Source organism: Leopardus geoffroyi, chromosome B3, assembly GCF_018350155.1.
Source record: "Leopardus geoffroyi isolate Oge1 chromosome B3, O.geoffroyi_Oge1_pat1.0, whole genome shotgun sequence".
NCBI lineage: Eukaryota > Metazoa > Chordata > Mammalia > Carnivora > Felidae > Leopardus > Leopardus geoffroyi.
In genome coordinates, this window is record NC_059337.1 from 32,770,326 (window position 1) to 32,797,097 (window position 26,772).

Here is a 26,772-nt window from a genome sequence, read left to right on the forward strand (position 1 = left end):
CCGGAGCTCCTGTCTGAACTCACTTCAGCCCTGATATATAGTGAATTCCAGACTTGGGACAGAGGAGTCTCTGGTACTTAACTTCTTGGCAGCTCAGCTCAGCCAGCACCTCGGGAGCCTCCCCCGACCCCAAGTGCCTCACTCTCCAGCCTGGCTCTGAGTCCAGGTGGCCCAGACGTCCTGGAGCCCTGGTGGGACACAGAGACACAGTCCAGGCCTGGCTGAGCTGTCAGCACATCTTTCTTCTGCCTTCCTGAGAGGAAAGGGGCATGATGTCCCTGCCAGGGTCCTGGCTGAGTCCTGGGGAGTAGCCGGGAGTGCGGGATGGGGAGAATGGAGAGATCGAGGCCTGGCCTGGGGATGAAAGGGCTTTGGGCTCTGCCAGCCTCTGGGCACTCACAGGTAGGGTCCTGCACAGAGGCAGGGGGTAGAGTAGGGGACAATGCCATAGCCCACACTCCAAGCTCCTAAAGAAACAAGGCAGAGCTGGAAGAAAGCAGATGCCAAATCCAATAGGAAACTGAGCCTGTAGGGACTTTCTTTCAGAAGTGCCTTAACGTCATTGGGGGGGGGGGGTGGTGAGCATGTGGCCTCCCAGTAGTTTTTGCAGCCAGACTGTGAGGGTGAGTGTGTTGGGAGGAGGGGGTCAAAAGGACCCAATACCCTCCTCCTATGGAGATAGCAGACTTCCTTTTAGGGCCAGCTTAGAGCAACCATGTAGTGGTCCCCTGGGGTGGACGCTACCCTAGGTCTATCCTTTGACAATGCCTCATTAACCCCACAGAGAATTCTGCAGGCCTGACCCCTGCCAGGCTGCTCCATTCACTGTCTCCCCCAACAGAAACACACACACACACACACACACACACACACACACACACACACACACAGTAACCACTGTCTAGAAAATCCACTTCACTTTCCACCCCCTCCAGGAAGCCCACCTTGACCACACTCAGGAGCACCACTGCTCTGAGCTTCTGAACCACTCACTCTGACCCTTGGTTACAGACTTCTGGTATGGTCTTTCACTGCTTTGACCAGACTGAGAACTGCCCCAAATAGGACATCTCTTTGTCTTCTCAGCCTCTATCTTTTTTTTTTTTTTTAGGGAAGGATGGAGAGAGCATGAGTTGGGGACAGGGGCAGAGGAAAAGAGAGAAAGAATCTTAAGCAGTCTCCACATTCAGCATGGGGTTCAATCCCACAACCCTGGGATCAGGCATGACCTGAGCTGAAATGAAGAGTTGGACACTCAACCAACTGAGCCACCCAGACGCCCCATTCTCAGCCTCCATCCATTGGTGGCCGTGCTCAGGGACGGGCACCAAGGCTTGGTCAAGACTGCGTGGTTAATTTGTTCTCTCCATACATCTACATCCAATCGGGCTGCTCCCATGTTCCTTCTCCCTTCCAGTTTTTTCATCAGGAAGCCTTGAGATGGGAAACCTGAGGGAATGTAGCAGATTCCAATATTACTTCTTGGGGGCCTCATCCCCAGTTCAGGACCACCAGCAGGAAATTTACATACCTCCAATTCCAGCCCACAGAGCAGACCTGCCTCAGAGCAGAGCAGAAGGTGCACTGAGGACCATATCTACCCTAAACAGAAAGATGAAGTTGCACCTGTGAATGGTGGGAGCCTTGAGCATAAGGTCAAGGGTGTGACCTCTGGGTCAATTTCTCTGATCCCACTTAGGCAAGTGCTCATCCATCGAGAAGAAAATCTGCCTTCTGGAGAATCAGCCAAGACTTACCAGGGATGAAGAATTCAAAGAAGGCAATCCTGCATAACAAGACATCCTTTTTGTCCCAACAGCAATTTTAAAGACAAATATATGACCTAAATTGGATTCTAAAGGCTGTCTCCTCTCCATTGGCTATTGTAGGTTTTTGTTTTGTTTTTAAGTTTACTTATTTATTTTGAGAGAGAGAGAGAAAGAGAGAGAGAGAGAGAGAGAGAATGCAAGCAGGGGAAGGACAGAGAGGGGGAGAGAGACAGAGAATCCCAAGCAGGTTCCTCGCTGCCAGCACAGGGCCTGATGTGAGGCTCAAACCCATGAGACCATGACCTGAGCTGAAACCAAGGGTCAGACACCTAACCGACTGAGCCACCCAGGTTTTATTCACTATTCCATCATTCCATGTTTGTTGAGAACTTACTACAAATGAGATGTCATATTCTGTGCATTCATGTCTCATTTGGTCTTCATAATAGCTTATGATGTACACATCATTAAACCCATTTCACACATGAGGAAGATTGAGGCATAAACAGGCAGTAAATGACAGAGGAGTATTTAATTCCACTGGATTTGTTTTCCAGTCTCATGCTCTATTGTTTATGGTGGGGGCTCCCAGACTTTTGGAATTCACAGACCAATAACATTTCAAAAATGATTTTTGGGAACAAACACAGAATCCCATGCCAACTTTTTATTTAGCCGAGGACATAAAAAATACCATCTCCTGGCACTATGATTTCATAAAAGGGCATTTCAACACAGAAAATGCAGCAAGGATATAATGTTAGAATAAAGACAGACTTCTAAGAAGGGCAGTTGGCAACCTTACCCTAAAATATCCTACATTGTTCTCCCTCTCTCTTTCCCTCTCTCTTTCTCTCGGTTAAATTTTAAGCAGGACTGGACAAAACCTTGGCATAACATGGTGTGGGAGCCACGGCCCTACCTCGGAGCCACTTAAGCAAGAACAATGCCCTTGGCCCACAAGCAAATAACCTTTCAGAATTTCTCAACACCCTCTACCCATCTGCCCATCCAGGTTCCTGCCAAATAAGGTCTGAGGTTGATCTATAATAATCAGCTACATCCCCACCCCACTCCCAGCTGATCTTCTGAATTCAGTATCCCTTCCAGAGAAGGAAGCTCATCCCTTCTCTTAGCCCATCCCACAGCCTCTTCTCTCTTAGACCCAGATTTTTTCTGGGTTTGCAGTCCAGGAATACCCAGACTCCCCTATGGCCCTAGAGGAGACACATCTGTCTCCCAGGGACACTCAGTTCCCCAATGAAGCTGAGAGCCACAGGTCTCTGTCTCAGGCCAGAGGCAGGGCCTTCCCCTTCCTGGGGTCCCCAGGTCCTGTCCACTGTGTTACCAGATGAATCAGAACAGACCCCGGGCTTTCTAAGGTGGCACTGGAAATGAGAAGGCATGAGACCTGGCAGGAGCAATGGGGAGAATACAGAATGCAGGGGCTCCATTCTTCACCTCCTCTCTGCTTCAACCACGCACTCAGAACGGCACCGTACCTGCGTGAGTCCTCTGGGCAGCTGAGAAGAGCCCAAACTGTGGGGCCCTTGGCTGGGGGTCCAGCTCCACCATTTTCTTGCTGTGAGACATTTGGCAATGGCAATGTCTCAGTGCTTTAGTTCTCTTATTTGCAAATGGGAGCAAGGATGTTAGTTAGAGCCAGTGAAATCCTGACAATCTGATCATACTTGGCCCACAAAAATTTCATGTGGTTTAACAGATACGGAGTCAACTGTAACGTGCTGGAGACCTGTCTCTTACCAAATCTGACTCCCTTCTCCAGGGAGTCCTCCCTAGCTACCCCGAGCTCAGCGAGGTCCCCCTCCTCAAATTGCTCATCGGTTGAGGCGTGATTTAGTACACACTTCTTTCCTATCTTGAGTTTTCTCCTCTTTCCCAAGGCTGTGTCCAAGATTTCCCACAATTAGAGCCCATCAAAGCCTGGGTTTCTTCCTCTCTCCCCCACACCGCCGACATGCCACAGCTGTCCTCCATTAGGGTTTTCACACAGAGGAGACAGGAGAGGCCAGCATTGCCATATGCCTACTTTACCTAATGGTCATTTCTGCACCCGAGGGTGATCCTAGATGGTCCTAGATGAGTGGTACTAACCAAACTGAGGGTAGGTGAGGGGCTGGAGGGAGAGGAATCTGAGGGCCCTGACCCCTGGCCAGCCTGTGGCAGGAGTAACCCAGGAAGCATAAACCTTGGTCATATCCTCCATCTACTTCAAGGACCCCCTTCAGTGGCATAGCTGGCTTCTAGGGTTGCTCATCCATAGTTGACATTTATTGATCTGCTCTCTGCCCCCCCCCCCCCCCATTTTGGTGCTGAGGTCCCTGAGATGAATTGAATCTGTCCTACCCTCGGGAGCTCAGTTCTGAAGGGGACATAAACTCCACTGGGTAATCAGTGTTCAGGTGGATGGGAGATCATGGGCCATGGGGACTAAAAGGTGGGACATGGCCAAGATTTGGGTGGCCAGGAAGGGTACCTAGAGGAGGATGCCCTTACCACAGGTCACTGGGAATCCTGTTTGGGCTGACTTCCTGAAGCTGGGGTAGGGCAGACTAGCTCCTAGTTGTATCCAGAAGCCCAAAGAAGTGAGTTAAACGGAGGTCTTCTCCCTATGGCTGGCACATCAGGGCAGGCGGGGCTCCCAGCCCGTTAAGAACACTCCTCAAGGAGACCCAAGGACATTCAAGGATTAGGCCTCCCAGCATCTGTGCAGAGAACTGTCAGCTCAGAGCTGCTCAAAAGTAGAAATGCCAGCTAGCGGTGATGACATCACTGCTAGTCATTCCCTCCCCCCATGGGAGGTCCTGTGGTCCAGTGGGTAGAGCAGAGAAGCACCTGCCAGGCGGCCTCCTCCCATCTTGCTTCCAAAATTTCTGCTCTGAATGGGGTGGGGGAGGTGGTCCCAAGTGAGCTAAGAATGAGACCAAAAAATCCTTTGAAGAAAAACTTCACGTTATTCCTCAGACAGATGGCAAGGCTAGGGGACCTTTTTGCCTCTCTCCCGTCAGTCAGACTTTGCTGAGGGTCCACTTCAGCATTAACCCAAACTCCAGCCTTCCCTGGCCAACCCCTTCCCTCTAATGCCCCGTCCTCATTCACGAACTAATCTGGGATGCTGGACCTGACAGGATCTGAGTAACCCCTGAGCCATCTTGGTAGCCCCCAGGCCAAGGAGAGGGGGTGTGGCAGCCCTGCCTGTGTGGATATGGAGGGGCGGGGGTGTCAGGCTATCGTGGGGTGTGGAAGGAAAAAGAGCGATATTTCTGGCTGAGCTGGTGGGATTTGTCCATAAGCCCCGGAGAACGTACAGGGAGAGAGAGGACACACAGCTGGAAGGCTTGCTGGCCTGGGGGTGGGGGTGGGGAGCAGACTCAAAGGGGGAGGCGATTGTACAGTTGCTTGGGGGTAGGGGGTAGGGTGGAGCGGGAACTCCTTCGGCGTTGGTTCATATGGGGGTGTCACAATTTGGATGGGAGAAGGTCCACAGCTAGCTCCAGAGTGCCAGGCCTCCAGAGGAGCCTGCCTATTGGCTCCCCGCTGCAGCCCCCCTGGTCTCAGAAACCCCCGTCGGAACCACATCGGAAGAGGTGTGCAAGGGGATCGGACCCCCGGTCCGAGGCTGCTGCGGGCGCATTTCCTCGAAGTCTTACCTCGAAGGGCTGGGTCTCACCCGCGCGCCCGGTGTCTCCCGGAGTTTTCCCCACGCCCTCCTTGCCCGGCAGCTGCGAGCCTCCGCAGGGGAAAGACCGGCGGAAGGGGGGTGGGGGTTCGCCCCTCGCCCGTGTCGCAGGAAAACCCCGGGAGCAGCACAGAGGCAGCGCATTTCCTGGAAACCCCCTCTCCAGGCGCCTTGAGGAAAGGCCTGGGGGCTTCGCATCCAGAAGACCCGCCCGCCTCCCGGGAGCAGGGTCGGAGACTCAGCTGAGAAGCTAAACCGCCGGGGAAAGGCGAGCCTAGAGCTCGGAGAAGAAGAGATCAGGAAACCTCGTCCCCCCCCCCCGCCCCCCCTCCACTTTCCCCCGCCCCGTCTTGGGGTGGAAATTTGCAACCCAAGCTGGAATCCTAGACCTGGGGCGCGCTCCCAGCCTTGTCCAAGGAAAGGTATTCGAGGGTGTATGATTAAGGACACCTTTCACCCCAGCCCCTAAGGTCAGGCAAGGGTCCACCCTGCGCGCCCGCGGGTCCCGCCCCCCACCCTCCGCCCCTCTCCGAGCCCCCGGCCCGCGCGCCGCTGCTCCTTTAAGAAGCCCAGGTAGGCAGGCCCGGCTGCGGGAGCCGCTCCTATGGCAACCCGTGAGCTGCGGCGGCTTCATGAATATTCCGGGGCGCGGGAGCCCAGCGCTGCCGGAGGGCGCTCCGGGGGAGGCGGCCGCTGATGTAAGCCCGGCGGGCCGCTGGGCTCCGCTCGGCTGCGGCGGGAGCCCCGGGACGGGCCGGCCGGGCTCGGCCAGAGGAGACGAGGCGAGCTCGCGAGTGGCTGGCCACAAAGCCGGGGCGGCGGGACAGACTGATAGCCCGCCGGCCCGCGGGACGCACGCCCGAGAGGCGCGCGGGTCGTGCGCTCTGCGCTCCAGAGCGGTTCTCCGAGCGCCGCGGCCGCAGCACCGCTTCTACCCGCGCCCATTGTTCCCCACGGGGGCGGGGCGCCTGGAGCCGGGCCGCGCGCCGCGCCCCCGAACGCGGGAGGGAGGGAGGGAGGGAGCGCAGGGTCCCCGCGCCCAGCCCGGCCCGGGAGGAGGCGCAGCGCTGCGAGCCGGGGGACCCGGAGCGGGACTGGGAGCCTCCCCGCGGCACCCAGCCTCCCCGAGCATGGGCGCCTAAGGCGGTCCGGAGCAGGCGGCGGAGGACGCGTCCCCGCTGGCGGACCGACCGGCGGGCGGACCTGGAGCGGGTCGGCGGCGCCGCACCCGCGCCCCTGCCCCGGCCGGGCCCCGGCCCCTGGCGCCATGGACAAGCTGCCGCCGTCCATGCGCAAGCGGCTCTACAGCCTTCCGCAGCAGGTGGGGGCCAAGGCGTGGATCATGGACGAGGAAGAGGACGCCGAGGAGGAGGGGGCTGGGGGCCGCCAGGACCCCAGCCGCAGGAGCATCCGGCTGCGGCCGCTGCCCTCACCCTCACCCTCGGCGGCCGCGGGCGGCACGGAGCCCCGGGGCGCGGCCCTCGGGGCGGCGGACGGCGAGGGGCCGGCCCGCGGCGCGGGCAAGTCCAGCACCAACGGCGACTGCAGGCGCTTCCGCGGGAGCCTGGCCTCGCTGGGCAGCCGGGGCGGCGGCGGCGGCTCCGGAGCAGGGGGCGGCAGCAGTCACGGGCACCTGCATGACTCCGCGGAGGAGCGGCGGCTCATCGCCGAGGGCGACGCGTCCCCCGGTGAGGACAGGACGCCCCCGGGCCTGGCGGCAGAGCCCGAGCGCCCCGGCGCCTCGGCGCAGCCCGCAGCCTCGCCGCCGCCGCCCCAGCAGCAGCCGCAGCCGGCCTCCGCCTCCTGCGAGCAGCCCTCGGTGGACACTGCTATCAAAGTGGAGGGAGGCGCGGCCGCCGGCGACCAGATCCTCCCTGAGGCCGAGGTGCGCCTGGGCCAGGCCGGCTTCATGCAGCGCCAGTTCGGGGCAATGCTCCAGCCCGGGGTCAACAAATTCTCCCTGAGGATGTTTGGCAGCCAGAAAGCCGTGGAGCGCGAGCAGGAGAGGGTGAAGTCGGCCGGATTTTGGATTATCCACCCCTACAGCGACTTCAGGTAAGGAGGCCAAGGCGATCCTATGGGTTCCGTGAAGCGGTGGCAGGCATGCTTCCTCTCTCAGCCCTGCCTCTCAGCCAGAGTTAACTTTCCTTCCTCGCGCGGGGAGCTCCGAGAGAAGTGGGGCGCCTCTAGGCACCAAGACACCCCCAGACCTCCTCCTGCACGGCGCTGGGAACTTTCTTCTCTGTTCCCGGCTCCAGTCCTCGCCCTCTTGGGGTCTAGGCCACATTAGAGGCAGGTTAAAAAGGTGTTCTGAGCCTGGCCTAGCCCTGCCGGCAGCCAGGGTATGGCTCTGCCACTTTAAGCCACACATCCCACCTCCCTGTTCTGGGCTGCAGAGTCAGGGTGGCCATCCTAGAGGCAGTACCTGCATTCAGCCTGAAGAGCAGGGCCACGAAGAGAGACAGACCTCTTGGCAGAGGGGCCAGCTCCTTGGGTACTGACCCCAAGCATTAGGATCTCCTTCTTGTGCCTTGGGAAGCTGCAGCTGGGGATGGAGAGCTAGGCCCCTGGAGGAGTGAGGTCACTGGGGCCTCAAGTCCAGGATAAAAGCCCACCATGCCCACATTAACCCTGGGCCCAGACCCTCATGCCAAGTGGTGGGCCAGCAGCAGGCACCCTGGGCACCTGGCATCCAGACTGGCAGGACAGAATGACCTTGCTCATAGTGGTCAGAGAAGATGCCTGGTGTCCTGACTGACAAGCAGCTGTCCTGTAACCCCAGGCTCATCCTGTGCCCCATTGTCACCCCAGTCCAAGCTCCAGCAGCTACTAGGACTCTCATGGTTCAGTCATGGGTCCCCAAACACATGGTGTAACTGCCAGTCAGGGAAAAGGACCCTGCCCCCTCCCCCATCACCTGAGTCAGATGCCACTGACCGAGTAGATACCACTTGGAGCCTGTGGGGGTATCTGCAAAACAGGAGATTGGTGATTGCCTCTAAAGTTGAAATAAGGGATGCCCCCCTATCCCAGTCAAGATCTTAAGGTCCCCCAGTGGGGCCCCCCCCCCGAGTTTTCCTGATACATAGGACAGAAGTGAGGGTCTGAAAACATTCACCGTTTAAAACTGGGTCTAATTTATTCTCTCTCTCTCTCTCTCTCTCTGAGCCCTGCCCCCTATTTAGCTCCCTTCCCTGCCTACCCTGCTTGCCTGCCAATATAAATGAGCATTTTGCCAACCCAGAGCCCTCTTTGCAAACTCCAGGGAAGCCAGGTTTGTAATGAGAGCAAAGCCATTTTCCATCCAATGAGAGAGATTTCTCGTGCTGGGAGTGACCAGTCAGGCAACACTCGATGGCTTAAAATAGTGGTGAACAGAGCCCCCCCGCCTTTCTTTTTTTGAGGGACTGTTCTTCCTAACCCTAATACCCAGGGTTCCCATTCTAGAGGGTGTGGGAGGCCAGAGGACAGGCTAAACAGACAGGCATAGTCTTCAAGTTGAGTGAACAGAGACCATCAGGAACTGTAGCTGGTTCCCAGGGCCAGGTTCCTAAAGTGTGGCCTTCCCTCTGGTCGGTACTGTTACTGAAGGATCCCAGCCTGAGCTAGGGAGGAGTGGGTAGGGGTTGTATTTCCTGCACCCTCTGGTTGTCCTGGGTTTCTGCTCCTCCCTCTGAACTTCTGGGAGGTGGTAGCAGGTGGGCTGTGCTAATATCAACCGCTTGAGATTGTTGAGGGGCCTTCCCTCCCCTTGTTCATTTCCTCACTGTCTTCCGTGTCTGAGAGTCTCTGTTCAAGGTTCTCATCACCTGGGATGTGGGAGTGCAAGGGGGAAGCCCCAGGTGTGCCTGACCTCTGTAGAACATAGGCTTTGATTGAGCACCTTCTGGGAACTGGACCTTCCTTACCCTGGATGGTGAAGAGCTGGGTTGTTTGCATCAATGGGAAGTTCCCCGCCGCCTTCCTGATCTTACTCTGCCCATCTTGGCTTGTCTGTCTGCAGTCCCCCTACTGCAGAATCTCTCACTAACTGCAGGCTGCCCAGGACATGGCGGAGCGGGGGTGGTGGGGGTGGGGGTAGGGAAGGGTGGATGCTGCACGATTGATAAATGGGCGATAGGATAAGGGTCAGACTGGGCTTTGAATTTGGGTTTGTGCAACAAGCAACAGGGACCGGTAGCCGGAAGCGCACATCTCTGTGCGCAGCCTTGTAGCTGTCTGGGGCTGGGTGGAGTGTAAGAAAAGAAATCCAAGAAAGACCGTCTCTGTGCATCTGGAGGAGCAGTGGTCATACCTCTAGGCCAAAATAGCTGGTCTCATCTACACAAGGTCAAAGAGGCAAGGGCCTGGCTAAGTTTTCTGAGCTTAGGAAACCCACCAAACTAGTGTCACCCCCACCCTCAGCACCCCAAGCCTCAGTCCTTTGAGTTTCAGCCACTGGCCTTGCTTGGGCTTCTATATAGAGCCAACCCCCACTGCCTAGCTCAGCCTTCATAAGAGCTTCTGCAAGCATTGCTCAGGCCAGTTGAGGATTTATTCATCATTTTGACGGGCAGGAAGCATTGATCCAGCAGAATTGGTTTAATAAAGAATCGCCAGCAAACCATGATAGATTGAGTTTGTGGTTTGGAGTTCAGGGCTCACTGTCATGGGCTGCTTCCGACATCTCCCATTCCTGGGGGAGGAAGGTTGGGTGCCTCTTCCAAGGGCTGGAGTAGACTGTGCTCTGAGGGACCTGCAGAACCCGGGCCATGACTAACACTCGGCTTTTCTTGGATTCCTGTGATTTTCTTTACCATGACCCCAGCTACTCCATGGCTCCTCCAGGTTCTGTGGGTTTGTCTGGCCTCCCCTTCCCCAGTCGCCTTTTGAAACTGCTAATTAAGGTTTTGTTGGCCTCTTGGATCCTGGATGGGTCCTTCCTTCCATGTGAGCCGTGTCCTGGGACCCGGGCTTGGCAGTGCAAACCCGAAACAAATAAAACAGTGTGTTTTCAAAGAGAGAGGAAAGGAGTGGTGACCCAGAAGCCTGTTGGGCTTTTAAGTGTCAGGCCCAGGGGGGTCCGCCTGGGGGTGTGTACGCCTAGGTGTCTGTCTGTGCAGATGTCTTGGGGCTGTGTGGGTAGACATGTGGGCTGGCGCAGAAGTCCCTATGTGGGGTGTCTGTTCTGGAGCTACTCCTGTGCCCCAAACTCCAGTTTGGCCTTGAGAGTGGAGAAGCTTGGTCCTTGTCAGCCCTCTGCCCCTCCCTCTTCTAGCCTGAGCCTTCTGAGGCTGTGAGGAAGGGAAAGGTAAGGAAGGGAAGGGCCCTAAAAGGTCCTTTCCTTGGGGCAGAAACAGCTGGGCTCTGAAGTCATGGAACCTGGGCCAGTGCCCTGATAAGTCCCAAAGGTGGCCTCAGACTGAATTCTTGTGCTGGTCCCTGGCCCCAGGCACTGCCATTGCCCACCTCCTATCACCTGCCCAGCCCTGTCTGCTATGGGGCCCTGCTTGGGTTGTGAGCTTTTTCTGAGCCTCAGTTTTCCCACCTAGAGAAATGGGAATCTTGTTGCCCGTCTCAGACACGACTCGTACAACTGTGATCACCCTGTCGACGTAAGCAGCTCCAGTGTGCTGTCAGAGTCCAGTGATGCTGCTTTGAGCCACGCTGCCCCCGCTCTCACTGCCTCCTTCCCTCAGTCCTGAGTGGACCAGACGGGCCTCTATCCTTGGCTCAGACCAGTGGTTCTGAACCTGTGTCAGAGACCTAAGTGAGAACCTGCTGGAAACTATAGGGTCTCTACTGAGAAAAAGGCACATATATCCAGACACAATATGACGCTCAATTTCTGGGGTCTGTGGACTCCCTAACTTGAAAACCATGTAGGTTGTGAACCCCACTCTATCTAGACCATCCCAGAAAGAGTCCTGGTCTGGCAGGGGCAAGTGCCAGCCTCTTAGAGCATAGAGCTACAGAGGGCCTGGGGCCCTCTGTGACCTGAGGCCTGGGCCTCCCACTGCTGGCGGGATGGAAATGAAAATGGAACAGAGTCAGATGCCTGAAGGAGGCACTCTGGGGACTAGTTACTTTTCTGTTTCCTCAGTCGCACACCCATCCCTCTCCCCTCCAACCCTGGGCAGGACTATTTGCATAGGAGGTAGTGAGGAGGAAGGAGGGAGCGGCCTGGCCCCGGGTAGGATGGGGGTGGGGGTTCTGAGGTCCCTCCTGGGTGGGCCTTGCTGGAGGCCATTGCGCAAGAATGCTGCTCCTGCTAACGGGAACATAGGAATATAGGTGTTCCCTCCATGTGTTGTAGGGTAGAGAGCCAGGCCTAAAAGAGCTGCAGGCCTTGCGGCGCCAGGGGAGGGGGAAGGGCGCCTTGGTGCAGAGGGGAATTCCAAGGTGAGCTGCCTGGGCCGCGCCGTCAGCTGGCACAGTGGGCAGCGGGATTCTCCAGGGACGAGGACGTGTTCGACCTGATGAGGCTGGGCTGGTGGCAAAAGCCAGCACCCAGCTCGGGGCTGAGGTGCTCCCCGGATGCGAGGTGCGCAGAAGGCCCATGGGGCCAGGCCCCTTGCACCGCCTGGGCGGGGAGGGCTGGGCTCCAGGTTCTCCCCTTGCAAGACTTCAGTCCGTGGGCTGACTACCACGTGATGAGGCTGGGGGCTGCTCCCCTGCCCAACCCTGCCCCTGCTTGTTCCCTTAGCTTCTGTGAGCTGTGACGCTTTGGGCTGTCAGGTGGCCTGCCTCACACAGGGCTGGGATGTCTGCCTGCCTGTCTGCTTGTCCCTCTGCCCTCCTCTCCCATGCTGTAGGGCCCCTGGGTCTTCTGGGATGTCCTCTCAGGCCACCACGGCCACCATCATCCGTCTGTCCCTGCCTGACACACCCCCGGGCATTTGGATGGAGCTCTGTGTTTGTTCCAATGCAGTGCTTCTCACATCGCCATGGCATCCAGCTCACCTGGGCATCTTATTAAACTATAGATTCGGACTCATTAGGTCAGAAATAGGGTGGGGTCTGACATTCTGTGTTTCTGATAAGTGCTCAGGTGATGCTATGCTGCTGGTGCCCAGCCCAGAGCCAAGCTTGTAGGACCGGGGTTCAGATTGGGTGTATATTCTATGCTCGTCCCACGCTCCCTGACTGAGTTCCCTGAGGGCAGAGACTCTGTCTTCTCCAGTTGGCCTCTAGCACTGAGCACAGCAGGGTGAATTCTGTGAACTGGGTTGAGCAGCCCTCTGCCACAGAGGTCAGCCGCAAGCCTGGGAGAGCTGGATTCACAGACCCGCCTCCCCGCCTGCACTGCGGCTTGGACCCTGCTGGCCCTGGATGCTGGTTGTTGGGATGGGAGGAACAGGGGCAGGCCAGGTGGCCAGAGGACCCTGATGAATCCATCCTGTCCCCTTGCCTGGGTGCCTTCTCTCCCATTCAAAGGCCAGAGGAACGGGCCTGGCTGGAGGAGCAGTGACTGCTGTGCTGCAGGGAGGTTTCTGGGAAGGGACAGATGTCAGTGAGAGAGTCCAGAGGTGTCAGGGTAAGAGGGTCAGTGTGAGATGGCTCTGACAGTGGCTGCCCGGGAAGAGAAAGAGACATCCAGTAACAGCGGCTGCCTTGGTGCCTTGAGATTGTGGTGGAGGGGCGTTGTCTGAATCTTAATGCCCCGCCCACTGCCCCATGCCATGCCTAGCAGCCTCCCTGGTGGGTGGGACTTGTCACTTCTCTCTGCCCCCTCCCACCCTGGCAGGCACAAGTCTACATACTGATGACAGAGCTGGCAGTGTCCTCACAGCCCGAGCGGCCCCTGTCACAACACTGGCCATCAGGGGGGAATTCACCCAGAGTAAGAAGGTGCAGCCCCGGTCGCTCAGGCGGGGAGGAGGGGCTTGTCGTTCAACCAAGGAGGCGGCCAGCTCCAGCACATACACCCCTTGGCTCAAGGGCTCCGACAAAGCTGCCACTGCCAGTTGCTAATTAATAGAAGGGCTACTAAGGCCGGCCAGGCGGTCCTGCTTGGGCCCAGGGGATGTTGAAGAATCCACGTTCGTCAGCCAGAGCAGGCCATGGGGAGGGCAGGGGCATTGCCTTGGCTTTGGAGAGGATGTTCTCTGCCAGCCAGGCTTTACTGGGAAAGCATTGCCAGGGCCCTGGAGATCTGTGATCCCAAAGCCTAGGAGGCCACTCAAAGACACTCTTAATCATCAGCACCTGTCCAGAATTGGGGAGGAAGCAGCACAAAGAGGTGGAGAGTACCCCGTCACCAAAGGTACTCAAGATGTGACAGCAGTACTTAGACAAGAAGTTGCTAAGCAGCATCCCAGGGACCAAATACAGCGCCCAGATGTGTTCTGTTTGGGCAGCATGGTGTGTCATAACAACTCAGAGACAGTGTTTTAAAATGGAAAGATGTAACATAAAAATTTGGCTTTTGGGCTTCTGAAACATTGAGAGCTCTGGCAGTTCTGGCCCCACGTCCCACACCATAGCAGGCAGCTGGAGCAGACAAGAGGCTGCCCCCTTTAGTGTGACTTTTGCTCTCCAGTTGCCCACTGTCCCTAAGGTCCCAGTCGTGTCATTTATGCACGTTTAGCTACCTGACCCCTGTAGGCTTCTGAGTTTACAACCCTAGATTCAAACCAACTAAAGCCAGGTGGATTCACAGATCAATAGCTACCATTTGTGAACTATCTGTACCACGTACCAAACCGTTAGAAGCTTTTATGTCTCATATTTTATTTACTCTTCACAGTGGCCTGAACAATAGGTTCTATTACCCCCAGTTTCCAGATAAAGAAACTGAGTCTCCTTCCTTCCTTCCTTCCTTCCTTCCTTTCTTCCTTCTTTCCTTCTTTCCTTCCTTCCTTCCTCCCTTCCTTCCTCCCTCCCTTCCTTCCTTTCTTCCTTCTTTCCTTCTTTCCTTCCTTCCTCCCTCCCTTCCTTCCTTTCTTCCTTCTTTCCTTCTTTCCTTTCTTCCTTCCTCCCTCCCTTCCTTTTCTTCCTTCTTTCCTTCCTTCCTTCCTCCCTCTTTGTCTCCTCCTTCTTCTCTTTTTGTTAGCTTTAAAAAGCTAGACTACAAAAGTAGTTCAAGAAAACATTCTCCTGAGAATAAAAACGGGAGACAATGTTTGACCACACATTATCGGTGAAGAGGGGCTGTAGGAGATGGGGCTGCGCTGGCATGGGAAATTTAACAGGCCTCAGAATACCAGATCTGGACAGGCCTTAGCAAGCTCCTGGTCGAAAGCCTTTATTTTATAAAAGGGGAGCAGAGAGGTGCCCTGAGTCGGCCTGCGCACTGAGTGTGGAGGGTGGTTAGGATTCTCTCTCTCTCTTTCCTGCTGCCCCCTCCCCCGCTCATGCATTCTGTCTCTAATAATATGAAAAACTTAAAATAAAAGGGGAGCAGAGGACTAGAGAGGGGAAGCCACTGGCCCAGGGTCACAGAATAAATCCACGTCAGAGATGAAACTGGAACCCAAGTGGGTTATGTAACATCTGGCTGCAAAGATCATAAAGTTCCACAGTCCACCCCTAGACCCCAGCCAGAGGTCCTGAATGGTCTTCTCACCAGAGCTTTTTCTGGTTGCCCCAGCTCCATGCCTGAATTTTGAGATGATGGGTATTTTCAGAGTCCCTTTTTAATTTAAGCTTATCCAGTGAGAAGGGAGTCTTTCCATATCAGCAACTTCAGACTGAGACATGCTTGCCCTGACTCCCCACGCTGGGGCTGCTCCGCCCCTGGGGATGCTGGACCAGGATCCTGACTGGTGTGGAGGCCGTTGGGATTTTGGCACCATATCCAGATGCTGTTGATGCCCCTTTCTTCAATAGGGGCGATTAGGGTTCCTAGGGGAAGGGGACGAGTGGTCAGTGGTATCTGTGTTCTCTCCACCAGAGAAATAGGTGGTCACGTGGTCTGTTCCTCACATCCTCCAGAGAAGTGAGGAAGCGGAGTCCTGGTTTAGGACTCAGTGTGTGTCCAGGGTCGAGGTTCTGTCTGAGGCCACGGTCTGGGCCCACGCTGTGACCAGGCTCAGGGCTCAGCCTGAGGCCAAGATAAGGCCTTGGTCTGAGGTCAGGAACTGGAGCCCTCCAACAGAGTCCCAGAACCAACGTCAGTACCTTGCTGAGGCGTCCAGGGCTTGGGCAAGGTGGGCGTGTGGCCCAGCCCACCTTGTGCCCTTCCCTTTTCTCAGGCTCCCTGAGCGCCTACACCCCTTAGCATCTGAGCCAGCTGCCTCCGGTCCTCTCTGGGAGGTAAAGTACAAATTATAAATAAACAACAGTGCCACTGCTGCCGACGCCGGAGCCACCAAATCTCACATGTGATGGCTCCCCGCCCCACTCTGCTCCCGCATTGTTTGGGGCTGGTGTCTGTCTTCCCAGCCAGGCAGCCGGCTCGGGGCTCCAGCACAGCCGTGCTCAGGGCTGGGCAGAGGCGTGTGGCGGCTTGACGGAGGGGCTCCCCACGAGCTACCGCACTCCCTGCTCCACAAACTGTGGAGCCAGCAGCGGGGCCTCCGGGTCTGCTCACGGCAGCTGTGGGGGCCTGATAATTGGCTGCTGATGATTTTGTGTCTGTCTAAGCATTTATCTGTGTGGGTGGACGTGTTATGTCTACGTGAAGAGGCTTTCAGACATTAATGCATAACATGGGGCTGGCTAATACGCTGTCTTCTGGGCCTGGTGGGGGGCAAGCTTAAGGTGGAGGGGGATGGGGGGGTCACGCCCCCTCAGAGACCAGATGCTCCATCCCAAGACCGCTTTCACCCACTATGGTGGATGGGGGTCACTACCTACCTGGCAAAGAAGAGAATAGGATTTCAGTGCCTCTTAGGGTAGATCACTATGGATTGATGGTCAGGGAAGGCTTCCTGGAGGAAGCAGATCTGAGCTGATTTGAAGGAAAGAGAGAACCATTCAGCACACTTTCTTGTAAGTAGGTTTCTGGGAGATGGAGCTAAGGGGCTGGGGTGGGTGTTGGCAAGCACTAAGAGCAGGTCACTCAAAATCTGCCTTTTTTTTTTTTTAAGATTTATTTATTTATTTGAGAAGAGGGAGAGAGTGCGAGTGAGCAAAGGGCAGAGAGAGAGGGAGCGAGAGAGAATCCCACACAGGCTCTGCACTGTCAGTGCTTAGCCCCAAGCGCGGCTCGAGCTCACCAGATGTGGGCCTCGAACTCACGAACTGCGAGATCATAACCTGAGCCCAAGTTGCCACCCAGGCGCCCCCAAATCTGCCTTTTCGGACCTGTACTCATTAAGCTCTGCCCTTCACCCTTCAGGACTGTGACCCCACTGCCCTGGGTCTTGCCCCTGATGCTGTCTGAGTATGTGTGCATATGTTTGCATGCGTATGTGCGTCCCTCTGGACTGTCTGGGTTCTTGTGGCCCAGGCGGCTCTCCTGGCCCCAGCTGCACAACCTCTGAGAAGACCCTGTTTCCCTGCTGTACTCAGCCTGGAAGGCAGGTGTTGCCACCGCATTAATGTCACTGAGTGTGTGGCCTGGAGCCCAGAAGTAATTACCCTGCAGTTCCCTGTTGCAAGCTGGAGCAGCCCCTGTCAATGATTAACGTGCGTCCCCGGCCACTCATCGCCAAAGGCAGCCAGGGGTTTCTCCCACGTATATAGTCGGTCAGAGGATACGAGGTGCTTGTTCTTTTCTGCAGGGACAGGAAAGACAAGCCTACAGGGCCACCAGCACCTTTTAGAAGAAACATGGTCTAGCTGGGAAGACTCCACAGCTAGGGCCTGTGTGTGCAGCATCGGGGCTGGCCCACCCTGGAGCCCCCAGATCCTCTCATCCTGAGCTTTCCTGACTTATAACTGCCCACCCCTTCCACGCCGAGTTTGCCCTCCTGACCCCCTTCCTGTTCCGCTGTATGACCTCAGCAAAGTCCTTTCCTGTCTCAGTGTCCAGGGTCAGGCCTCCGTCTGAGGCTGAGAAGAGAGCAAAGCTAATTGCCCAAATAGGTATTGAACCCGTAATCCTGACCCCATTAGTACAAATTGAGCCAGCAGGGCAGGGACAGCACTGCTGATGAGTAGAGCTGATGAGAACCTCCCTCCCTCTTTCTGGAGACTCCGCCGAGGCCTATCGGGGCATGATCCTGGAGTTGTGCAGCCCCTGGCTCCTGAGGATGTGGGAATTCCTTACGCACGCGTCTCTTTCTGCAGAGGCTCTGCTAGCCCTCAGTGCTGGGGGCCAGGCCGGAGGCTCCCTAGTATGTTGTGTGGCATCCGTGTGGTCTGCTGAGCTCTGCCATTAGACCATGGCCCCTGTGGGAGTGGAGAGCAGGCTTTCTTGTTCCCTAGGCAAACCCCACCCCCCTCTCCTCCAGCCATCTCTCCTGGGGGCCAGTCTTCCCCTCCTGGAAGCTCAGACCTGGCCTCGGAGGAGTTTAGATGTGAGGATCCGTGGAGAGCACAGGTCGTAGTAGACAGCTGTGACTGGAGGGGTCCTCGGGGCAGGCCAGCAGCACCTTCATCCTGTCCCAGAGGCTCTGAGGAGTCCTCATCCCTCTGTGTTGCTCCACAGCTTCTGGGGACAAGCCGAGCCCCCCACCTCAGACCTCCCCCCATCATAAGAGACCAGTGAATGCTCTGCTCTGCCCCGTCCAGCTGTGAGGACTGAGCCGAGGCCTCACCTCCCTGCGCCTGCCTTTCCTCATCTGAAAATGCTTCCAGAGAGGGGTTGGGTTTTCTCAAGACCCCAGAGCTGAAATCGGCAGGCTGCAGAGACCCCTGGGAGCTGTATGCAATTACGGATGCCTGGGCCTCCCTGTGTGGGGCTGGCGTGGGTAGAATTGTGGGGAGCACCCAGATGATTCTACTTCTGTCACTTTAGGAGCCAGTGAGCTGGGCACCCCTAAGGCCCTCTCCGCGCAAGCAGTCTGCAGCTCTGAGTGCACTTGTCTGCCTCAGCCCTCCAGTGCTCCCCAGAGCCTGGGGGTGAAATGCCTGCTCCCCAGCCCGCCATCTGAGCCCATTTATGATAGGCCCCTCTCCGGGGAGTCGTTACCTTTTCTTCTGTTAGCAATCAGAATCGTAAAACCCGGAGGCTGGCGGGACCCCAGGGAACATGGCCCTCACTCTGCGTCCTTGTCACACTGTGTTTTCCTAGATGGAAGGCAGCGGAGTCCCATCTGGCTCAGGTTCTCAAGATCCCAGGCGCCTCCAGGGAACCCCCATCCCAGCGAGAAGGGGGCCATGTAGACCCTCCCAGAGTCAATATTTAGCTACTTTCTGTGGGGCAGCCCTCCTGCGGCGTCCTTGTCCTCGTTAGCCTCATCTGTCACCGGAGCACCACTTCTGCCCTGAATCCATCTCATTTCCCCCTTCACACTGGCGCTCCCTCGCTCAGGAGCAGGTGAGCGCCCCTACCTGAGATCTCCCGAGGTTGAGTTCACGTGCTACTCCACAGCAGTACGCTATTTTTGTTCCATTCTCCTGAGAGGGGACAGCTGTGCTTGAGCCTTCTTTGTTTCCTGTCAGCTGGGCGGGTAAGTTCTCCAACTGCTAGTTCCCTCCCCATTTTTCCCCAAATGGTCTTGTGAGCTGGGTGAAGCTCAGAGAGGTTAGGCCGCTAGCCTGAAGGCACACAGCATCGTGGCAGCTCGGAGCGCTGGAGCGTAGATGACCCCTGCTGTACACATGTGTGTCGCTATGTGTGCTTCCTCTTACATTAGCGTATCTGTGCATGCACAGACTGAGGGTCTCCAGAGGAAGTCTGAGCCCATCGGAGGAGCGATGGGCTGATATCTTGGTATTCCTTATGGCGGGGCCCGTGCTCAGTTGTGCCTTTGAGGAGGTACAGCCACAGTCCCTTGCCTGGAGGAACTTTCTTCCTCTGCAAACTTCATGGCTTCTCAGTCTGGCCTTCTGGTGGCCCCCCGTCTTCTCTGCAGACCAGTGTTGGGTTGGGGGATGGGGTGTCAGAGTTCTGTACGGTTTACACTTCTCTCTCAGCGAGCTCTCCATCTGGCCAGCTGCCCTTGGCTGGCCTCTAGCCTCTGCACTGCAGAGATGCATGGAGTTGGCGAGTCTTCAGAGATCGGCTGGTTCCATCCTCTCTCATTAGTGGGGAAACTGAGAAAAGGATTATGAGAGGCAGGGACTTGTTCGGGGAACACAGCAAGTGAGAGATGGAGAGGGGACTAGAACCGAAGACTCGTGTGCCCCTGGCCTAGATTCCTTCTGGTGTGCAGCGTAAACCTCCTTCCCGTAACCACAACACTGACCTTCCTGACCAGTGGACACACTCGGGCCATGTCCTGTGTGGGGCTTTAGTGCCCAGCAGGCTGTGCTGCTCCCTATTTCTCTGTCCCTGTCTCAAGCCTGCCTGAATTTCCCCTCCAGCTATCCCCAGCCAGACAATCCCCTCACTACCCGCCCCCGCTGGCTTATGGCCTCATCTGCCCTTGGAACTGGTCCGGATCATCAGTGTGGGGTGGGTCTGTCCATCCACCACACTGAGGGCTCCTTGTGGTGCGACCAGTCAGTGTGCATCAGTGTATCAGGGGATACACACGTCAGTATCCCCATAGCCCTCAGGCCAGGACCTGCATGTCAGTGGTCACAAGAATAATAATGGTGATGGTAATAGCCTGCATGTGCTGAGTATTTACACTGTGTAGCAGATTATGAATATCTCACTGAATTCTCCCAGAATCCCGTGAGGTGGGATTAATGTTCTTATTGTGCACATGAGAAAACAGGTTCAGAGAAGTTAAGTGATCTTTCCAAGGCCACACAGCCAGGTATTTAAACACTAGAATGCCTGACCTCCCTACCATATGCTATAGCCTGGCTCCTTGGTGTAGTCCCTGGATCAGCCGCCTCGGTGTCACTAGAGAGCCTATCAGCAATGCCGATTTCAGCCCCCACCCCATACCTAGTACATCCCAGTCTGTGTCTTGGTGAAAGCCCCAGGTGATTTGTGTGCATATTAAGGTTTGTGAAGCACTGTGCTGTATGATTGAAAGATCACAGAAGGGGAAGATTCCATCAGTTACAGCCCTCAGCTCACCTCTGCTTGGGGAATAGCGGAGTCTAGCCGTCACTGTATGCTGAAAGGCTAGGGCCTCAGCCCCAGGACAGGGAGGGACTGTGCAAAGAGACGGGGGAATGGGTCTTCTTTGGGACTTCAAAAACAAAAACAAATTTTGTTCCTCAAGTCACATAGAAAAATTAGAAAATAAAAATGCGCCCAAATCCCAGCTAGCCACCCATAAACCAAGCACCAGATGCCTTTGGTGCCGAATCTGTTTCGGAGGCAGCCCCAGGCTGCCGGCTGAGGGAGCAGCTACCTGGGAGCCCTGTGATTCTGAGTCAGAGGGTTTGAGGTGGGTTAAAAATAGAGCCCTAGTGGCCAGAGGCTGGTGGGAGGAAGGGAGCAATTCATCTTTTACAGGGGGGAGACCCCCAAGTGAGGGTGGTTGGTCAAAAGAGTGGGCGGTGAGAATGGGGGTTTATGCCCTCAGACGCCAGACCTGTGGGCCCAGCCTGGCCCTGGTTGGTTGCCGGATGGCGGAGTTCCAGCCTGAGGGAGAGGGAGAGTCTACAATGCCAGCCCAGGGGCACAGGCAGGGAGCACCCCGCCCAACCCCCAGACAGGCTGCCGGCAGCTTCTTCCAGTAGGGGTGGGGTGGTGAGGGGGCTGGGCTGCACCGCCTCAGAGAATAACGAACAGGAGCCTGGACGGGGTGGGGGGCAGGGAAGGATTGGTTGAAGATCCAGTTTTTAAGGTTGGGAGGGAGAGAAGACAAGGAAGCCAGCTCTCCTGTGTGTGTGCCCACGTGTGTGCTGTGGGCGGGCACGTGGTCTCCTTTGCCTATCACACCTGCCCTTCAGATGGCCTCCCTCCCTCCTTCATCACTGCCCTCCTCCAAAAAATCTGCTCATCCTGACCTCCCCGTCTTGCTAACACATTTCCTGCGTGTTTACTCTGGCTGCCTAAGAGTTTCCCCCGGGGACCAGTGTGTCTGTCTTCTGACACACGCGAGGGCATGGTCATCGGCTAAAGGCAGGTTTTGGAGTTTTGATCATAAAGGGAGTATTTGCCCACTTTTAAGAAAATAAAGAATCTAGAAATAGAACAGAATGTAGGAAATCTAGAAAGGTGTGATGGAGAAAACAAAATCACTCATAATCCCACCACGTAGCAGTGATCAGCGTTAACATTTTAGGGTAGTTTTTTCATTTTTATTTTTGGCAGTCTTCCCCCGCCCCCCCCCCCAACTGGCAACAGCCACCCATCTCTTTAGCGATAAGACAGTTTTACCGAGAGGCCACTGCCCCCTCGCCCCACCACCCACCCCCGAGGCCCAGCTCTGTGTTCACATCTCAGAAAAGGAAGAGCACTCGTTTCTGCTCTCGGGGAGCATGTGGCGGGGCTGAGGACAGAAGACTCATGCTGGATCTGCAAGGTGGGGGCAACACAGGGGGATCGTAGGAGAAGATCCTAGGAGAAGCCTCCTTGCTGCTCTTGCCCTTTGCCCCCTCCCCTTGCCCACCCCCACCTCCCGGATCTCTGTGCTAGGCCTATTTGGGGAGGAGGGAGAATCCTTAAAATCCTCATGAGAGGCCATGCCCTTAATGAGGGGGTGTTCGATTACCAGGCGCCTGCACTGGTCAGGCTGGAAATGGTCATGCCTACGTTGAAGCCACTGTGTCCCCCTGCCAGCTCCTCCTGTCATCCCGTTCTGTCAGAAACCCCAACCCGCATCCTTCTCCTGGCCTCTCATTCACCTACTGCCCCTTGCCCCCTCAACTCTGCCCTTCCTTCTCTGTGAATTTTCCACCATGGTTTTCAGCACCAGGTAGGGGGGCCATTCTCTGATGTGTGTTCCTGGGAGTCTTGGAGTCTTCGGGGTTTGGACAGGATAAGTTCCACCCTGATCATCCGAGGCCCTGTGAAAGCCTCATGGGTCTCAGTGAGCTGCCATTTCACGCAGCTTCTGCTGGGCCACCTGTCACTCAGCTTTGTTCCCCAAGGCATGCGTTCGTTCATTCATTCACCTATCCATTCACGCATTCGTCAGGACCTACCATGCAAAAGGCCCTGAACGCCCTGTGCCAAGTTCCAAGAGGCGCATAGACCACGAGATGAAAACACACACCATTTCATCGTGGTGTGATAAACACTATGCTAGGGCAACACACGCAAGGGGCACCTAACCAGATTTCCTAGGATACAAAGAAATGACGCCTCTGAGCCAAGGAGCCTGGGGTGGGCAGGGGCGGGAAGGAGAGATCCAGGCAGACGCCAGTGTGTAGGCAAGCCCTAGAGGACAGGAGGCATAGTGTACGTGGGGCACTGAAAGCTGCTGGTATGTCTGGAGCAGAGCGACAAGAGGAGGAAGGGTCATGAGGCACAGGGAGGAGGCAGAGTCCAGATCAGAATGGCCCCGGGGGGCAACGGTGAGGAACTTGGTTTAGCTGGGAGCACAGAAGGCCTCTGGGCTTGGCAACACATGGAGAGTGGATTGGTGGCGGGATGTGGACCCCACCCAGCGCCCAGGAGCCCGGTTAAGGAGCCACGGGATAGGCCAGGTGGTGTGCTGCTGAGACTCTCTGAGTGGGTGGCCGGTGGGTGAGGGAGATGGAGGGTGTCTCCCAGGTTTCTAGACTGAGTGTTTGGATGGCTGGAGGAACACGCGCTGGGAGCACAAGGGTTTGGAGGAAGCTGTTTCCTCATACCTGGATGTGGCAAGAATGAGGTTCCTGCACACATGCAGGTTTAAAGGGGTGGTTGGCAGGCGAACACGTGGGTGTGGAGCTTTAGAGAGAGGCCGAACAAGGGAGGCCTTGGGAGTTGGTGAGGTCACCCTGGGACGGCGTGTAGAGAGAGAAGGGGCTGGGGCCCAGAGGAACAAAAGCACTTAAAGGTCTTGCAGGGGAAGAGGAGCCCCTTCGGGGGAAGGAAAAAGAGAGGCCGAGAAAAGGGAGAAAGCCCAGCGGGGCGAGGGGCCTCCGCAGAGTGACCCGCAGCAAGGGTCAGCCAGGAACAGACCGCAAAGCACCCAGTGCTTTGGCCTGGGGGGCCGACAGGAGTGTGGAAAGTGAGGGAGAGGCGCCTCTTCCAGGAAGCTCATTTCTGAGGGGAGAAGAGATAAGGCAGCGGGGATCCGGAGTGGTTCCATTTTACTTTTTTTAATGAAGGGAGCTTAAAAGAACAAGCTGATGGGAAGGGATGGGTAGAGAGGGAGACCGAAGATACAGACAAGGGAGGGGTAACCTATGGGTCAGCATCCCTGGGGAGGGGGAGGGGATGGGTGTCAAGAGGCAGGTGGAGGAGTCACCGAAGCCTTTGGGACCAGAGGAGGGAGGTGGATGAGGGAGAGGCAAGCAGGGTAGGGGTCTGGCGGCAGAAAGAGAAAGGGGACATTCTGGTGTCTTCTCTTTTCTCTAAGAAGTAGAAGACGGTGTTCTCTGCTGAGATGGGCAGAAAAGTAGTTTCAGAGCTTTGAGGAGAGGAGGTGATTTGAAATGGCTGCTGGAGGAGCAGGGTGGCGGGTGTTTCCTAGGGTCTCCTGGAAGGCTGGGCTGGTGGAGGGGAAGGCCGGCTGAGTATGGAAGCCTTGATGAGGAAAGTGAGGCACAGGAGCCAAGGTGCTTAAATATTTAGTAGGACAGGTCTGAGGTTGTGGGGTTTTCTGCAGTTTCGTGAAGCACGAAAAGGGTGAATGGTGGTCCCGAGCCAGGGTGTGACCTTGTGAAGTGGGTGCCAGAAGGACTGGGCGAGACAGGTGGATGAGCTGGACCAGTATGTCTCAGGGGAGGAGAGGGGGCAGAGGGTTCTGTGACTCACGGTTCCTGGGACAGACACTAAGGAATAGACTTAGCATGACTGGCTAAGAGAGCTGGAGGGAAAGGGGGTTGGGGCGAGAGATGGAAGAACTGGGGACGGTGACATGGTCCATCCCACACTGCAGGAGCGGGTGACTGATGTGCGGTCATTAGAGTCAGGGCACCAAGCCACTGGGGAGCTGGGTGTTTGGGTTGATATACGGAGTAGAAGTCACCCAGGGCGATGGCAGGGTTTGGAGTGGAATGGGAGGTTGTGAACCAAGTGTCTGCACTGCCAGGGTCCCCGAGGGTGGCAGATGGATGTTGGCAGGATGGCCAGAAAATGACAGGATGCTCTCAAGATCTTGAAAACATTCCAGCGCCGGCAGGAAGTGGCACCAGCGTGAAGCGGGGAGGATGCCGACCCCACCCCCGACGCTGAGGTGTGTGGCACTGGGAGAGTGACGTCCCTTAGGACACAGCGAAGGCTTGTTTAAGGGAAGCGCCGGAGGGGTCAGGAAGTAAAGAGGTGGAGGATGCAGGTGAAGAGAGCACAGGAGACAAGTTCAGTGAGGGGAGGAGAAGCAGAAGGAGGTACAGAGTTTGGGAGAGAGGAAAATACTACGAGCCAGATTGATATTTCTGTAGAGAAGTTAAAAGTGGGATTCTGGAGGCAGGCTCTTCGGGCTTCAATTCTTGACGCACCATCTATAGCAAACTTCTCAACTTCTTGTGCCTTAGTCTCCTCATCTGTAAAATAGACATAATCCTAGTATCTCCCTCACGGAGTTTTTATGAGGATTAAATAAGATAATCCATATAAGGTATTCAGATGAGTGCCTGGCAAATAATAAGTCTCCAAAAAACACTGGCCCCTGGCCCCCTCCAGTTTCGTTGTCTTCACTGTCACATGGGTCAGTCGTCTGTGCTGGGCCTGGAACACCAAGAGATGGCTTGGCAACCCAAGGGGTCTCCCCGCTGCCATCCCTGTCTCAGACACGAGGACTCCCAGATTTCTGGTTTCTGTGATTTGTTGGGAGGCAGAGAGGAGAGCCTGCTGAAAGGGGCAGGATGCGACAGCTGCTCCCAGGCACACAGCACGGCTACACAAACTTCCCGGAGGAGGAGGCAGTCAAACAGGGAAGGGATTTCACAAGCTGGGGGCTCAGGAGGCTGGGGTGGTTCTCAGGAGAAGGAGAAGTGAGAACGTGGATGGCGATAGAGCCAGGGGTCGGGTGTCCGGTGGCTACTGGGAAGGAAGCAGGAGAAGTGGGGCACAGGCGAGGCCAGATCTTGGAGCTTCAACTTTCTTCTGTAGTTGTGGGAGTCTGCTCAAGCTTGCAAGGAGTGATGTAATCATAATATTTGGGAAGATAACCCAGAGATCATGTGAGTTGGAAGGAAAGAGTGTGGAGGCTAGATCCAGGTAGGCAGCAGGGACATGGGTCCAGGTGAGGAGCAGTGAGGAACTGATTTAGAACAGAGCAGTCAGGGACAGATCCAGAAGCCATCGTAGAGGATGCTGGACAAGACTTGTCACTGCATATGGGGCCTGCGGGAAAGAGAAAGCAGCTGAGGACAGCTTTGTAGTTTTAAGCCCAGGTGATTGAAATGCTGACTGTACCATTTAGTTCTGAGGAGGAAGATGCTGAGTTCAGCCTGGGGCTTGGGTGCAGGAGCCAGCGGGCCCTCTAGGTGGCAGGTGGGAATGCAGGCCTGGCGCTAGGAGAGGTGTCTACACAGAGGGAGGGGGTAGAAGATGGGGCCCTGGGTGTGCCACTCACCGGGGAGAGAGCATGGGGACACTGGCCTGCGGTCAGCATTGTCTGGGACAAGGCCCTTGCCCTCAGGGAGATGCAGCGTTCTAGGAGGTCCAAAGCCAGGGCTCACGCTGGGCGGAGGCTCCATCAGTGAGAGGTTGGAGAAGCCTGGAAGAAGTAGCCCTTCAGATGAATCCTGAAGGATGGAAAAGAATGTAATGGGCAAAACACTGACACTCTTTCTTCCAGCTGGCAGGAGTCCCAGGGAATGTATGCAAACGTGTGTACGAGGGAAAAATTAACAGGAGCACATAGATGAAACATGTACAAAAATGTATTCAGGTGTGGGTGTGTGCATGTGCACGTGTGCAGGTATGTGCACATGTGTGCATGTGCATGCATTTGTGTGCATGAGCATATGTGCTCACGGGCAAGCATGGGCATATGTGGGCAAGAGGAGGCTGAAGGAGGCCATCCCTGTTCGGCTTCTACTTGTCCTGCTCCCATTTTATTACCCTTCACTCCTCTCAGCCTCTAGGAAAGAAGAGGGCCCTTGGTCTGGTCCTTGAGTCTCTGCGTTCAGGATCAGGAGCCTCCTATCTTCGCTTCCCTCAGCTCCCTTGAGACCATAACCTTCCTCTCAGACCAAATGATGAAATGCTCCAGGTGTCAGTGTAAAAGGGCTGCTTGGCTTTTTGCCATCCCCCGTTCCTTCTGCACATGAGACCTCCTCCAAAGCTGGCCTTCGGGCCACATCCGCCTGCTGAGAGGCCAC

At 56.1% G+C, this 26,772-nt stretch overlaps 1 protein-coding gene across 1 annotated transcript in view; it reads left to right on the plus strand.

Moving 5' to 3' along the window:
• The first annotated feature begins 6,493 nt into the window (after positions 1–6,493).
• The window catches only part of HCN4 (hyperpolarization activated cyclic nucleotide gated potassium channel 4), a 45,049-nt gene continuing 24,770 nt past the window's right edge, over positions 6,494–26,772 (plus strand). The window contains exon 1 of the mRNA XM_045449143.1: positions 6,494–7,524. Coding sequence (XP_045305099.1) covers positions 6,737–7,524 — 788 coding nt within the window. The 5' untranslated portion in view covers positions 6,494–6,736. The remainder of the gene's footprint in view (positions 7,525–26,772) is intronic.